General features: G+C 37.9%; 1 protein-coding gene across 1 annotated transcript; it reads right to left on the minus strand.

The window, feature by feature from the left end:
* Positions 1-1,261: 1,261 nt before the first annotated feature.
* On the minus strand, positions 1,262-2,212 carry LOC128119978 (olfactory receptor 10A7). Its single transcript, XM_052753749.1, has one exon. The coding sequence runs from the start codon at positions 2,210-2,212 to the stop codon at positions 1,262-1,264; it is 951 nt and encodes a 316-aa protein (XP_052609709.1).
* Between the last annotated feature and the right edge of the window lie 11,465 nt (positions 2,213-13,677).

The raw sequence follows: 13,677 nt of genomic DNA on the forward strand, positions 1-13,677 counted from the left end.
CCCATAGATCTCTGAGCCTTGAGAGAAGTAGGAGTTTGATGAAGACATCCTATTTAGGACTGAATGCTCCAAAGTCTCTCACTCTCTACACATTGTCCAGTTGTGGGTCTCTGTGTTAATTCCCATTTACTGCAAGAAAAAGCTTCTCTTATGAGCAAAGCGCTGGTCTATGGGTATAGCAATGTATCACTAGGAATCATTTTACCGTTACATTTGTTTAGCAGAATAACCACAGCAGATTTTCCCTTAGGCCTGTGACCTATCTGTTCTCAGATAATTAGCCACATTAGCACTGGCCATTATGAGGTCCATCTCATGGAGTGGGCCTTAAATCCAATCCGAAGTGGTTGATAACTCCCATAACATTTGCACCAACTACATCAGCATGTCTTGCAGCAGGTCTCTGTTCTGCTTTTGTGCCATGGTGTACTGTGAATATTTTTATTTAAACTATAAAAACAGGTGATTAGTAAATAAGTAATACCTAACTTAGTCTCTGAGCAAAAAGTCCATAATTATATAATCAAACTTTAATTCTAAGATAATTTTATTTTAAAGGCTCATTTAAGTATGGAATTCACATTAAGAGTTTGCATTATGAATTCCTTGAATCTGTAAATCTCATTTTTTAGAAAATCTACATTAATAAAAAAATCACTTAAACCACATTACATTCTTCTATCTCATTAACAATAGATCACAAGTTTGTGGTGGATATTTACATTTACTCTGCATCATATTTGTTGCCCTTTTCCATCTGGCTTCATTCCCTAAAAGTCTGGTCTTCATATACTGAGTCAAAGACAGTTTCACTCTCTGCTTCAGATTTGGTTTGGGGAAGAATAGAAGCAATCATATACTTAAAATAAAAACAGGATAAGACTGGGATCACTGCTGTTTTTTGGTGCAGAGCTCCTGTAGTTTTTTCATATATCATGTTCTGAGGAATATCTGCATATGTGCAATTAATAAAAACACTTACCACTTCAGGCCAAAGGGTGTCCAATTTCCATCATATGACCTGAGTGGCAATCACATAAACTTTCCCACAGTTTTTAAATGGTCTGCTTAAAATCTTTTCCTCAACTACTTCAACTTGAGAGTTCCATTTCTTCCTTGTGAGGACTCTGATCGATGGCTTGGGATGAGCCCAATATTGAAGTTATTCTGATGAAACAAGAAAAAACATCCACTCCTTTCCCTGAAATGTAGGTGAATACTGTATCCCCACTTTGCTAAGAAATGCTCTGCATGAAGGATCTTATAACGCATCTAACTTCTTTAAGACCTTTCGAGTGATAGTTCTCTTGACTGCTCCTTTCACTTCATTGTTCCTTAGGCTGTAAATGATGGGGTTTAACATAGGTGTAATGACAGTATAAGACAAAGAAACGAGTTTCTTGCTCTCAGGAGACTGGCTAGATTTGGGCCTTAGATAAGTCAAGCTGGCTGTTCCATAAAAGAGGGATACCACAATAAGGTGTGATGAACAAGTAGAAAATGCCTTTTGGCGACCAGTAGCAGATGGCATCCTCAAAATGGTCCCAATAATGCGGGTATAAGAGACCAAAATGAGAGAAAATGGAAACATGATAAAAAGAAGAGTGGATGCAAGTGCTTGCATTTCATATGTAGTTGTATCTTCAGTAACTAATTTTAAGACAGGAGGACCATCACAAAAAAAGTGGTCTACAGAATTGGGCCCACAGAAAGGAAGCGCCATCATCCAAGCTGTCTGAAGCATGGACACAGGAACACCAGACAGCCAAGAACCTATGGCCATATACAAGCACAGGGACCTATTCATTATGACAGAATAACGGAGAGGGTTACAGATGGCCACAAAGCGGTCATAAGCCATCATCGAGAGGAGAAAACATTCAGAGCTGCCAAAGAAGAAGAAGAAGTACATCTGGGTGCCACAGGCCACGAAAGAGATGACTTTCCTTGTTGACACTAGGTCTACCAGCATCTTTGGCACCATGACCAGAGTAAAACACACTTCAAGCAGTGATAGGTTTCGCAGAAAGAAATACATGGGTGTTTGAAGAGCAGGGTCCACACTGGTAACTGTGACAATGAGAAAATTCCCCAGCAAGGTAACTGAATAGATGGCCAGAAACAAAACGAAGAGGGAAACCTGCATGTCAGGGTTGCTTGTGAATCCCAGAAGAACAAATTCAGTGACTCTGGTGTGGTTTTCACAAGTCATATTTTAGACAATTTCTAGTAAAAAAATCAAGATAAGATATATCAAAAGCATTCATCAATATAGATACCATCTTAAATAAAATAAGTAACAATAAATAACAAACAATAAAAATCCATAAAATACATTCTTGTTCTCAGTAGAGTATTGGATTCTAATTTAATTAGTTATATGTTACTGAGGCTGAAACATTTATTCATGACCACTAAAAAATTAATTGACCTTTTAACACAAGAAATAAAATTTTATTTCTCATTCTAGTTGATTCTGGGAAAACTGTATTTTTTTATAAAAATAATTTTGACTCAGTGTTGTTATGTGATGAGTATCTATGAAACCTATGAGTACCTACAATATGAAGCTGGTGTGATGGTCTTAGGATTTCCCCCAAAACAGCAGGACTTCTAACAAGCCTACATGCATATGAACAAATACCTTGGTGTCTGAACTGCACATGCTTGTGTGATTAAAGTCCAAAGTGCTTCTATGTACATCACTATTGCTTTATCAATGAAATCAGCCCAAATCAAATTTTAATAAAATATAAAATAAAATAAATTTTATTACTTTTTTAAAGTAACCAAATTTTTAGCATCCCATGACTTTCCAGGTAATACAAGTGTTCCATCATTTGTTTTATTTTAATGCAGGACAAACTTATTCCATCTTCTCTAATTAAACAGTTCCATTATTTTTCTTAGAATATTTGGGCAATACAGGGATGTAATATAAAATAACATGTTTAAAAATTGAAGTTGAGAGGCAAAAGAAATTACAAAGAAATCTCTGGATATATCTTACCAACTAATGGCTGACATTTCTCCTTTAATTTGAAGTCCAACCAGTTTTTCAAAGGGTAATGATAACAGAACTTGAAATTTTTAATATCTCAGTCTTCAATAAAACAAAAGGCTTAGATAAACTAACCTGCTTTGTTTTGGCACTAAATGGTGAATGTGTTTTAGTAACAATATTTAAAAGTGTAACTAACCTTGGGGAAATGATCCCTGGGACATTGTAAAGGACTACTGTTAATTGAACAACATTTTACCCCAAAGGGAGACTATGGATTGCCTTTTAGAATTGACTATGATTTCTGTAAATTATGACTACATTTCAACATACACTTCAGAATAATGCTTCTTTTGTTATGGGACTCTTGGGTATTACAAATATTGCTGTATTAAGACTATGTGAAGAATATATTTTAGTTTTTCCTGTAATATTTTCACATTTATTATGAGAAAAAATCAAATTCAATATTTATATAAATTTATAGCCCACACTTAGAACACGACCTTTAAATTTTATTTTAAATACCAAATAAACTCATCCAAAAATGGTATGTAAGATAATATTTAAACATGAAATGTATATAACATTTTTTCACTTGAGCATTTAAAACTGGGGATATATATTTTGATTATATGACTGTTCTGTATGAACTCAGAAGTTACATTTAAAAGTGAAATAATGTATAAGAATAAAAATAGAAGCTAAAATGTCTCTTTTAAGGTAGGATTAAAATACCACATACACATTTGAGATTTTTTTTCATATAGATTAAGAAATTAATGAAAAGTTTACAATAAGAATTATTCATTAGAAAATTCTAAGGGTAACAAAAAATAGTCATAAACATGCTCAGTCAAACATTTACCACAATGCTCCAGCACATGGCTAATAATAAGCATCAGGTGTATGTTCCCTGATAATTCAGTTCCACTCTATTACAAGAGAATTTTGTATTTCCAAAACAGATGGGTATCCTAGCTAAGTACCAGCTTTTTGAAGTTTTTAGTAATAAACATATTATAAATTCTTGATGACACAAGTAAGATTTATAGATTAAAGTAATATTCCAAATGTCACTTCAAATAAATGTCCATTTATTTTGTCCATTTTTTTCAGTGCTAGAAATGAAACACAGGGTTCTGTGAGTGTTAAGCTAGCACTCAAATACTGAACTACAATGCCAGCACTATTTACTTTATGAGAATTTAATGAACTAAAAAATACTTACCTTGCCACTTAATAGATAAAGACATAGAGTTTTAGTCAGAGCCCAGGATATTCCTGAGATAAACAAAGCATTTATTTTGGCGCATGGCTTCAGTCCAGGGCCACTTAGCTATGTTGTTTCTGGGTATGTAGTAAAGCAGAATGCCATGGCTGGGATCACATGGCTTATTATAAGGATTTCCCAAAGTTATCAAGTCCTGATTCCTCTTTGTTTAAGTTATTGGCTCAACTCTCTCTCTCTCTCTCTCTCTCTCTCTCTCTCTCTCTCTCTCTCTCTCTCTCTCTCTCTCTCTCTCTCTCTCTCTCTCACACACACACACACACACACACACACACACACACACACACACAGACACAAGCACTTTTTGTATAAGTTTCATCATTTTGCTAGGAAATTTCCTCAGTTAGCTACCCAAGTCCATTTACAAGCTCTGTTTCCAGACCGATTTAGTTTTCTTTTTGTTGTTATTATAAAACACCAAAGACCTTGGAGAGAAAAGGGTTTACTTGGCTTACACTGCCAGTTCAGAATCTATCAAAAGCAAAAGTCTATGTAGGAACGTGAGGCAAGAACCTGAAGACAGGAAGCCATAGACAGGAACCTGAAGAAATGGTGTTTGCTGGCTTAGTTTCTGGCTCACCCATAGGCTCGTGCTTAGTATTTTTATACAGAAGAGGACCACCTGCCCAGGAAATATTGCTACCTCACAGTGGTCTTGGCTTCAGAGATGTATAAAATAAATGCATATAAAAAACTTACACAGTCTTTGGTGAAATTATTAAGGCCACTCCACGTAGTTAAAAGGAGATTTATTTAATGGCGTAACTTACAAGTTAAGGGATAGGTAGGTCGCGGGGTCTGGGGAAGGTGTATGGCAGTCCAGCAGTGTTCTCTGGAGCTCTGCTTGGCCCACCTTCACCGTCCAAGGTCCCGAACCGAGTGAGTGCGCCACCCATCCTGATCTCAGGTCTCCAGGCACCTCCGTTGGCCCCGCCTTGTAGGCGTGACAGTTGCCGAAGTCTCAATGGGGGTTGGAACTTCCAGATCAAAGCTGGAATGGCTACCCACTACATAGTCAGATGTAGTAACACATGCCTTTAATCCCAGTAACTGGGAGGCACTGTGAGACTGAAGCCAGCCAAGTCTACAGAGTTCCAGGACAGTAAGAGCTACACAGTGAAACCCTATGTTTGAAAAAAAAAAATTAGAATGTCCAGTGCTCTGGGTTTGAACATTATCATTGCAAAGAACACATAGATAAGATAAAGAGCAAGAAATTTGACAGTCTTTTACATTACTAAAATGCTAATGCAAAATGAAGGAAATTAATATTGTTTTATAGTTTTGCAGTTACTGCTATCAATAGGTAAAGTGATACAAGTAATAGATGAGATAATACATAGATAAATTTCTTGTTTCTGGGTCCACATAAGTGAAATTAGAATTTTAATATATATTTTTATTTTTTAAAATTCATATAAGAATACCTTTAATAACATAATTTCTACCTCTCTTGCTTTTGTTGTTGATTTCTCCATTCCTACTCCATAATTCCTTTTCAGATTCATGACAATTTCTTGAAACCTACTGAGTCCATATAGTGTTGCTTGTTGTACTCATATGCATCCAACACTGTCCATTTGTTACAGGCTAACCTATCAACCTATAACCTATTCCCCAGGATCATGTGGGGAAAACGATTCTCTCTCTCTCTGAGCAGATACTATCTTACAGATCTTCATTCAGGGGCCTTGTAAAATTGCTCTCTCATTCCTGTTGGCATGTCAGTTGGTGTTGTTATTATGCAGGTCTTATTTAGGCAACTATATTGTTGAGATTTCATGGGTACATCATGCCTTTTGTGTCTCATAGACAATATCTAGCAGTGGCTATCCTGGACCTCTGGCCCCTACAATCTTTCTACCCATTTTTCTGCAATAGTCCCTGAACCTTAGGTATAGGGGTTGTGTTACAGATGAACTAATTGGGGTTGGGCACTCCATGGTAACTTACTCTGTATTTTGACCAGTTGTGAATCTCTGCAGTAATCTCTGTCTGCTGCAAAATGAAGCTTCTTCAATGAGGGATAAGGCCTACTCTCACCTGTGGGTATAATAAGTGTTTAGAATATAGTTAGAAGTTATACTGATTTAAGAAAATTTTAGTAGTAGTTTCTTCTCTAGGGTACATGACCTCTACAGCAATAGATACTTACATAGGTTTACAATATCAGTTGTTGTGGGATAGTCTTTTTGTACACTGTGAAGATATGTCTTTGCCAAGGCACCTTCTGATTGGTTTAATAAAGAGCTGAATGGTCAATAGCTAGTCAGGAGAGAACAGGTGGGCCTTCCAGGGACAGAATGGAACTGGAGATGAATCTAGATGAGGCATGACACTCACAGAGACTGAAGCAGCAAACACAGGGCCAACACAGCTCCTCTGCATATATATTATAGCTTTCAGTTTAGTATTTTTATAGGACTCTGAGTGTGTTAATGAGTGAGTCTCTGATTCTTGTGCCTGTTCTTGGTATTCTTTTCCTTCTGCTATTTTGTCTTGTCCAGCTTCAATGTGATGGGTTTTTATTGTATTATATTTTATTTTGGTATGTTTTGTTGTTATGTCATAAAAGCTTGTTTTTTTCTAATGAGATACAGAAAGGGAGTGGGTCCAGATTGAAGGAGAGGTGGGGAGGAACTGGGAGGAGCAAAGGCAGGGGAAACTGTAATCAGGATATATGTATGAGAGAAATATCTAATTTTGATAAAAGGAGAAAATAAATAAAAACTTTAAAACAAAAAAGTAATAGAAATTATATACTGCAAATGGAGAGAATAAGAGCCACATCCAGTATAGGCAGATGTGATCCAATTATAATTACCTGAAGTTGTGGAAAGCTCAGAGAGATAGAAATCTGATAGGGAAATGCCAATTTGAGTATCTCTTTGAGTGTGGATACACTCTTTCTAATTTCTTGGGTATGAAAACTCCAAGATCTCTGGCTTTAGTGGCTTATGATTATATCTTCAGATTCTCAAACTTCCAGTCTCACACTGAAAACTTACATGACAAGTTTTTCTGTTCCTGAGACCTTTGGGATGGAACCAACATCCCAGTGTCTCCAGCATGTAGATGGTCTGTTGTGGAACATCTTAGTCTCCTTAAACATGTAGTCAATTCTATAGAAATTCCAGTACTATCTGATCAATATATCTCAATTTATGTATCTATCCACTCATGTGTCTTTCTCTTCTTGAATAATTCTCTCCCTTGGGACTTCTCTCTTCTAAAAACTCCAGTGTTTGACTGCAGTTGGTAGCTGTAGAAGAAGTAGAAACAGATCTACCTAAGATAATACCTTCAAATTTGGTTTCTCACTGTTCCTTTCTTTTGCTTTTAATTCTTATGATAGTACCTGAGGATGTTGGATGTCAGTGAAAAGACATACTTTAACCAAAGCATTAACTTTGAATTAAAAAAATTGTAATTATATCATTTACTTATTTGTTGTGTGTGTTTATGTGTGTGTGTGTGTGTGTGTGTGTGTGTGTGTGTGTGTGTGTGTGTGTGTACACATGAGCATGTGTGGTGACTTCCTCACCATCTACCATATTGGTTGAAGGATTAAACTCTGGTCACCAAGTTATTACAGCAGATTTCTGTTGTGGGAATTCGTTCCACCAATAGTTTTGTGATACAAGCCTTGGGGCGTGGCTTCTTGTCTGTATATGTCACTGCTTAAGAGGGAAGAGAGAGAGAGTCCTGCTCTCTCTTGGGGTGAGGAGACTGGGTCAGAAAGCAGTGGAAGTGGCTTGCAGTTGGTCCCCATCAGCCTTGAGGAGAACAGAAGCTGGATCAGCAGCGGATCTGCAGCACATCTACCTTGCTTTGTGTTAGTGAGTCTGTTTCCCCATTGCATCCCTCAGATTTCGTTACCCACTGGGCTGTGATGCCAGACCTCAAACTGTTCATTTCTTTTTTTATTTTTATTTATTAAGAAATTTTCTACTCACTCTACATACCACCCACAGATCCCACCTCATCCCACCCCCCAGCTCTCCCTCCCAAGCCACCTCACATCTCCACATCCCCCAAATCAAGGTCTCCCATGGGGAGTCAGCAGAGCCCTGCACACTGAGCCTAGGCCAGTCCAAGCCCCTCCCCACTGTACCAAGGCTGCACAAGGTGTCACACTGCAGGCACTAGGCTCCCAAAAGCCTGCCCATGCACCAGGGACGGATCCCGATCCCCCTGCCTGGGTGCCCCCCAAATAGTTCGAGCCAATCTTCCATATCCAGATAGCCTAGTCCAGTCCCATGGGGGCTCCACAGCCACTAGTCTACAGTTCATGGGCTACCACTAGTGTGGCCAGTCATCTCTGCACATTTTCCCACCATGATCTCAATGTCCTCCGCCTGCAGAATCCCTCCTTTCTCTCATTGATTGGATTCCCAGAGCTCAACCTGGTGCCTGGCCATGGATCTCTGCATCTGCCTCCATCAGTCACTGGACAAAGGCTCTATGATGACGGTTAGGGTATCACTAGACTGATCACCAGAGTAGACCAGTACAGGCACCCTCTAGACTACTGCCAGCACTCCAAGGTGGGTGTCATCCTTGTGGATTTCTGAGAACCTCCCCAGCACCCTGCCTCTTCCTTTTCCCACGATGTCCTCATCTATCATGGTATCTCCCTCCTGGCCCTCACACTCTGTCCCTGTTCCAGCTCGACCCTCCTATTTCCCTATGTTCTCATGCCCCACTCCTCACTGCCAACCCCCCCACTCCCAGTCCACTCATGTAGATCTCATCCACTTCTCCTTCCCTTGGCCATCCATGTGTCCCTCCTAGAGTCTTTCCCTGTTAGTTAGCCTCTCTGGAGCTGTGGGTTGCAGTCTGGCCATCCCTTCCCTCGAATCTAGTATCCACTTATGAGTGAGTGCATACTATGTTTGTGCTTCTGAGTCTGGGTTACCTCACTCAGGATGATATTTTCTAGTTCCATCCATTTGCCTGCAAATTTCATGATATCATTTTTTTTTTACTGCTGAGTAGTACACCATTGTGTATATGGACCATATTTTCTTTATCCATTCTTCAGTTGAGGGGCATCTAGGTTGTTTCCAGGTTCTTGGTATTATGAATAATGCTGATATGAACATAGTTGAGCATGTGTCCTTGTGGTAAGAATGAGCATTCCTTGGGTATATGCCCAAGAGTGGCATAGCTGGGTCTTGAGGAAGACTTATTCTCAATTTTCTGAGAAACCACCATACTGACTTCCAGAGTGGCTGTACAAGTTTGCATTCCCACCAACAGTGGAGGAGTGTTCCCCTTGCTTCACATCCTCTCCAACATAATCTGTCTCAGTGTTTTTGATCTTAGCCATTCTGACAGATATAAGATGGTATCTCAGAGTTGTTTTGATTTGCATTTCCCTGATGACTAAGGATGTTGAGCAATTCCTTAAATGTCTTTCAGCCATTTGAGATTCTTCTGTTGAGAACTCTCTGTTAAGCTCTGTAGCCCATTTTTTTTTTAAAATTGAATTGTTCATTATTTTGAAGTCTAGCTTTTTGAGTTCTTTATATATTTTGGAGATCAGCCCTCTGTTAGATGTGGGGTTGGTGAAGATCTTTTCCCACTCTGTAGGCTGTCGTTTGGTCTTATTGACTATGTCCTTTGCTTTACAAAAGCTTCTCAGTTTCAGGAGGTCCCATTTATTAATTGTTTCTCTCAGTGTCTGTGCTACTGGTGTTATATTTAAGAAGTGGTCTCCTGTGCCAATGAGTTCCAGACTACTTCCTACTTTCTCTTCTATCAAGTTTAGTGTAACTGGATTTATATTCAGGTCTTTGATCCACTTGGACTTGAGTTTTGTGCATAGAGACAGATATGGATCTATTTGCAATCTTCTGCATGTTCACATCCAGTTATGCCAGCACCCTTTGTTGAAGATGCTTTCTTTTTTCCATGGTACTGTTTTGACTTCTTTATAAAAAAACGAAATCATATGTTCATAGGTATGTGGATTGTCAGGGTCTTCAATTCAATTCCATTGGTCCAAAGTTGGTTTTTATGAAAGTACCAAGCTGTTTTTATTACTATAGCTCTATAGTAGGGCTTGAGGTCAGGGATCATGATACCTCCAGAGGTTGCTTTATTATACAGGATTCTTTTAGCTGTCCTAGGATTTTTGTTTTTTCATATAATGTTAAGTATTTTTCTTTCCAAGTCTGTGCAGAATTGTGTTGGGATTTTGGTGGGTATTGCATTGAATCTGTAGATTGCTTTTGGTAAGATTGCCATTTTTACTATGTTAATTCTACCTATTCATGAGCATGGAAGATCTTTCCATTTTCTTATATCTTCTTTGATTTCTTTCTTCAGAGACTTAAAGCTCTTATTATACAGGTCTTTCACTTGCTTAGTTAAAATTACCCCAAGGTATTTTATATTATTTGTGGCTACTGTAAAGGGTGATGTTTCTCTGATTTCTTTCTCAGTCCATTTATCATTTGTATATAGGAAGGCTACTGACTTTTTTTTTGAGTTAATCTTGTATCCTGCCACCTTACTGAAGGAGTTTATCAGCTGTAGGAGTTCCCTGGTAGAATTTTGGGGGTAACTTATGTATACTATCATATCGTTTGCAAGATGTAGCACGAATCTTAAAAGGTCTTATTAATAAAAACAAACCTGAAGCCAGATATTGGGGTGAATGCTGGAAGATCAGAGAAGCAGAACAAGCCACAGTCACGTCGTCACCTTGCCAATTCCTCAGCTGATCCTGTTTCCTCACACTGGCAGCTTCTGAATCCTCATCCAAATGGATCTCAGCTGAACTGTGCTGCTCAAAGCCTAAAAGCTTAATCAGCTCTAGTTCTTGGTTTTCATGCCTTATATACCTTTCAGCTTTCTGCCATCACTTCCTGGGATTAAAGGTGTGAGTCACCATGCCTGGCTGTTTCCAATGTGGCTTTGAACTCACAGAGATCTGGATGGATCTCTGCCTTCAGAATGCTGAGATTAAAGGTGTGTGCCACCATTTTCTGGCCTCTGTATCTAGTGGCTGTTCTGTTCTATGACCCCAGATAAGTTTACTAGGTGCACAATATTTTGGGGAACACACTATCACCACAGCAAATAGTGAAAGTTTGACTTCTTCCTTTCCAATTTGTATCCCCTTGATCTCCTTTTGTTGTCTTATTGCTCTAGCTAGAACTTCAAGTACTATGTTGAATAAGTATGGGGAGAGTAGACAGCCTTGTCTTGTTCCTGATTTTAGTGGAATCGCTTTGAGTTTCTCTCCATTTAATTTGATGCTGGCTGTCAGCTTGCTGTAAATTGCCTTTATTATGTTTAGGTATATTCTTTGTATTCCTGATCTCTCCAAGACCTTTAACATGAAGGAGTGTTGGATTTTGTCAAAGGCTTTTTCAGCATCTAATGAGATGATCATGTGGTTTTTTTCTTTCAGTTTGTTTATATGGTGTATTACATTGACAGATTTTCGTACATTGAACCATCCTTGCATCCCTGGGATGAAGCCTACCTGGTCATGGTGGATAATTTTTTTGATGTGTTCCTGGATTTGATTAGCCAGCATTTTATTGAGTATTTTTGCATCAATGTTCATGAGGGAGATTGATCTGTAATTCTCTTTCTTTGTAGCATCTTTGTGTGGTTTGGGTATCAGGGTAACTGTAGTCTCATAAAAAGAGTTTGGTAATGTTTCTTCTGTTTTTATTGTGTGGAACAATTTGAAGAGTATTGGTGTTAGCTCTTCTTTGAAAATCTGGTAGAATTCTGCACTGAAACCATCTGGTCCTGGGCTTTTTTTGGTTGGGAGACTTCTAATGACTGTTTCTATTTCCTTAGGGGTTATTGGTCTATTTATATTGTTTATCTGGTCTTGATTTAACTTTGGTATGTTGTACCTATCCAGAAAATCATCCATTTATTTTAGATTTTCCAATTTTGTGGAGTACAGGTTTTTGAAGTATGATCTGATGATTCTCTGGATTTCCTCGTTGTCTGTTGTTATGTTTCCCTTTTCATTTCTGATTTTGTTAATTTGGATGCTCTCTCTCTCTGCTTTTTGGTTAATTTGGATAAGGGCTTGTCTATCTTGTTGATTTTCTCAAAGAACCAACTCTTTGTTTCATCGATTCTTTGTATTGTTCTCTTTGTTTCTATTTTATTGATTTCAGCCCTCAATTTGATTATTTCCTGGCATCTGTTTCTCCTAAACTGTTCATTTCTTTTTTCTTTTTTTTTTTTTTTTTTTTGGTTTTTCAAGACAGGGTTTCTCTGTGTAGCTTTGCGCCTCTCCTGGAACTCACTTGGTAGCCCAGACTGGCCTCGAACTCACAGAGATCCGCCTGGCTCTGCCTCCCGAGTGCTGGGATTAAAGGTGTGCGCCACCACCGCCCGGCAACTGTTCATTTCTTAAGAGAAAAATGTTTCATTAAGATATTTCAACCAATTCAATGGGAAATTTAATAGTTATTGGTCATTCACACTTTTTATGCTACTCCAACTGAAAGATTGATAGTGAAGGGCTTGGAATGTCTTTGTGGGTTGTTTGGACTTCATTTGTGTTTTAAACAACAACCACTGGTATTGCAAAGATCTGAATGGTAACTCAGTAATAGAGCTTCATTAAGGATGCTATAGCACAGTCCTTAGAGTTTCAGGTGAATCATGGGTATCAGTTAGAAACTTTTACTTTACTGTGTCTTCAATGAAATACTTGATAGTAATAGATTATCTCTAAAAATATACTAAAAAAATAAAAGCCAAGTTGCACAAAAAACATCATTTTGTGTTGTTGTTGAACATATTTCTCCTGAGACTAACATAATTACACAATACAGGGATATAATCCCTATGGTCTCTCATAAAAAATAAAAGTGTTGCTTATGCTTATAACTCATGTCATTTGGCATTGTAAAACACAATACCAACAGCAAGAAGAAGCTTTTCCTTCTAGGCAGTCTTCCAAGCCACAATATCCTGAAAAAGTTTATTAATGTTGAGAAGATCTTATATGTTTTTCTATGTCTGTGTTTCTTATTTGTCTAATCATTAACATACTCTATTTAAGCCAAAATTAGATTGTCATGTAGATAAATGCTAAACTAAGTGACTGGAATAGACTTTCTTTCTGTTGGATATTTAAGTGGAGCCTTGAGATGATTGTAGAGGTCAGATAATTAGATGACACTTCCTTATTTAATTTTGTTCTATAATTGAAATACTGTCATATGTCAATTGTAAAAGAGCTTGTGTGAATTACTAGGTGAAAATTAGAATTCTTTACTTAGATGCCTTTTTATTCAAGTTTCTGTGAAAACAGAACAAGATCCACAACAGAAATATGCATTCACTTGAATGGGATGTTTGTCTCACCGGCATTCAGATGTCTCTGTTCTTTTGT

This window comes from Peromyscus californicus, unplaced genomic scaffold (assembly GCF_007827085.1).
Source record: "Peromyscus californicus insignis strain IS unplaced genomic scaffold, ASM782708v3 Scaffold_24__1_contigs__length_46423439, whole genome shotgun sequence".
NCBI classification, from domain to species: Eukaryota; Metazoa; Chordata; class Mammalia; order Rodentia; family Cricetidae; genus Peromyscus; species Peromyscus californicus.

Coding starts and splice junctions, on each gene's coding strand:
- LOC128119978 (XM_052753749.1), bottom strand. CDS start 2,212: ATGACTTGTGAAAACCACACCAGAGTCACTGAATTTGTTCTTCTGGGA.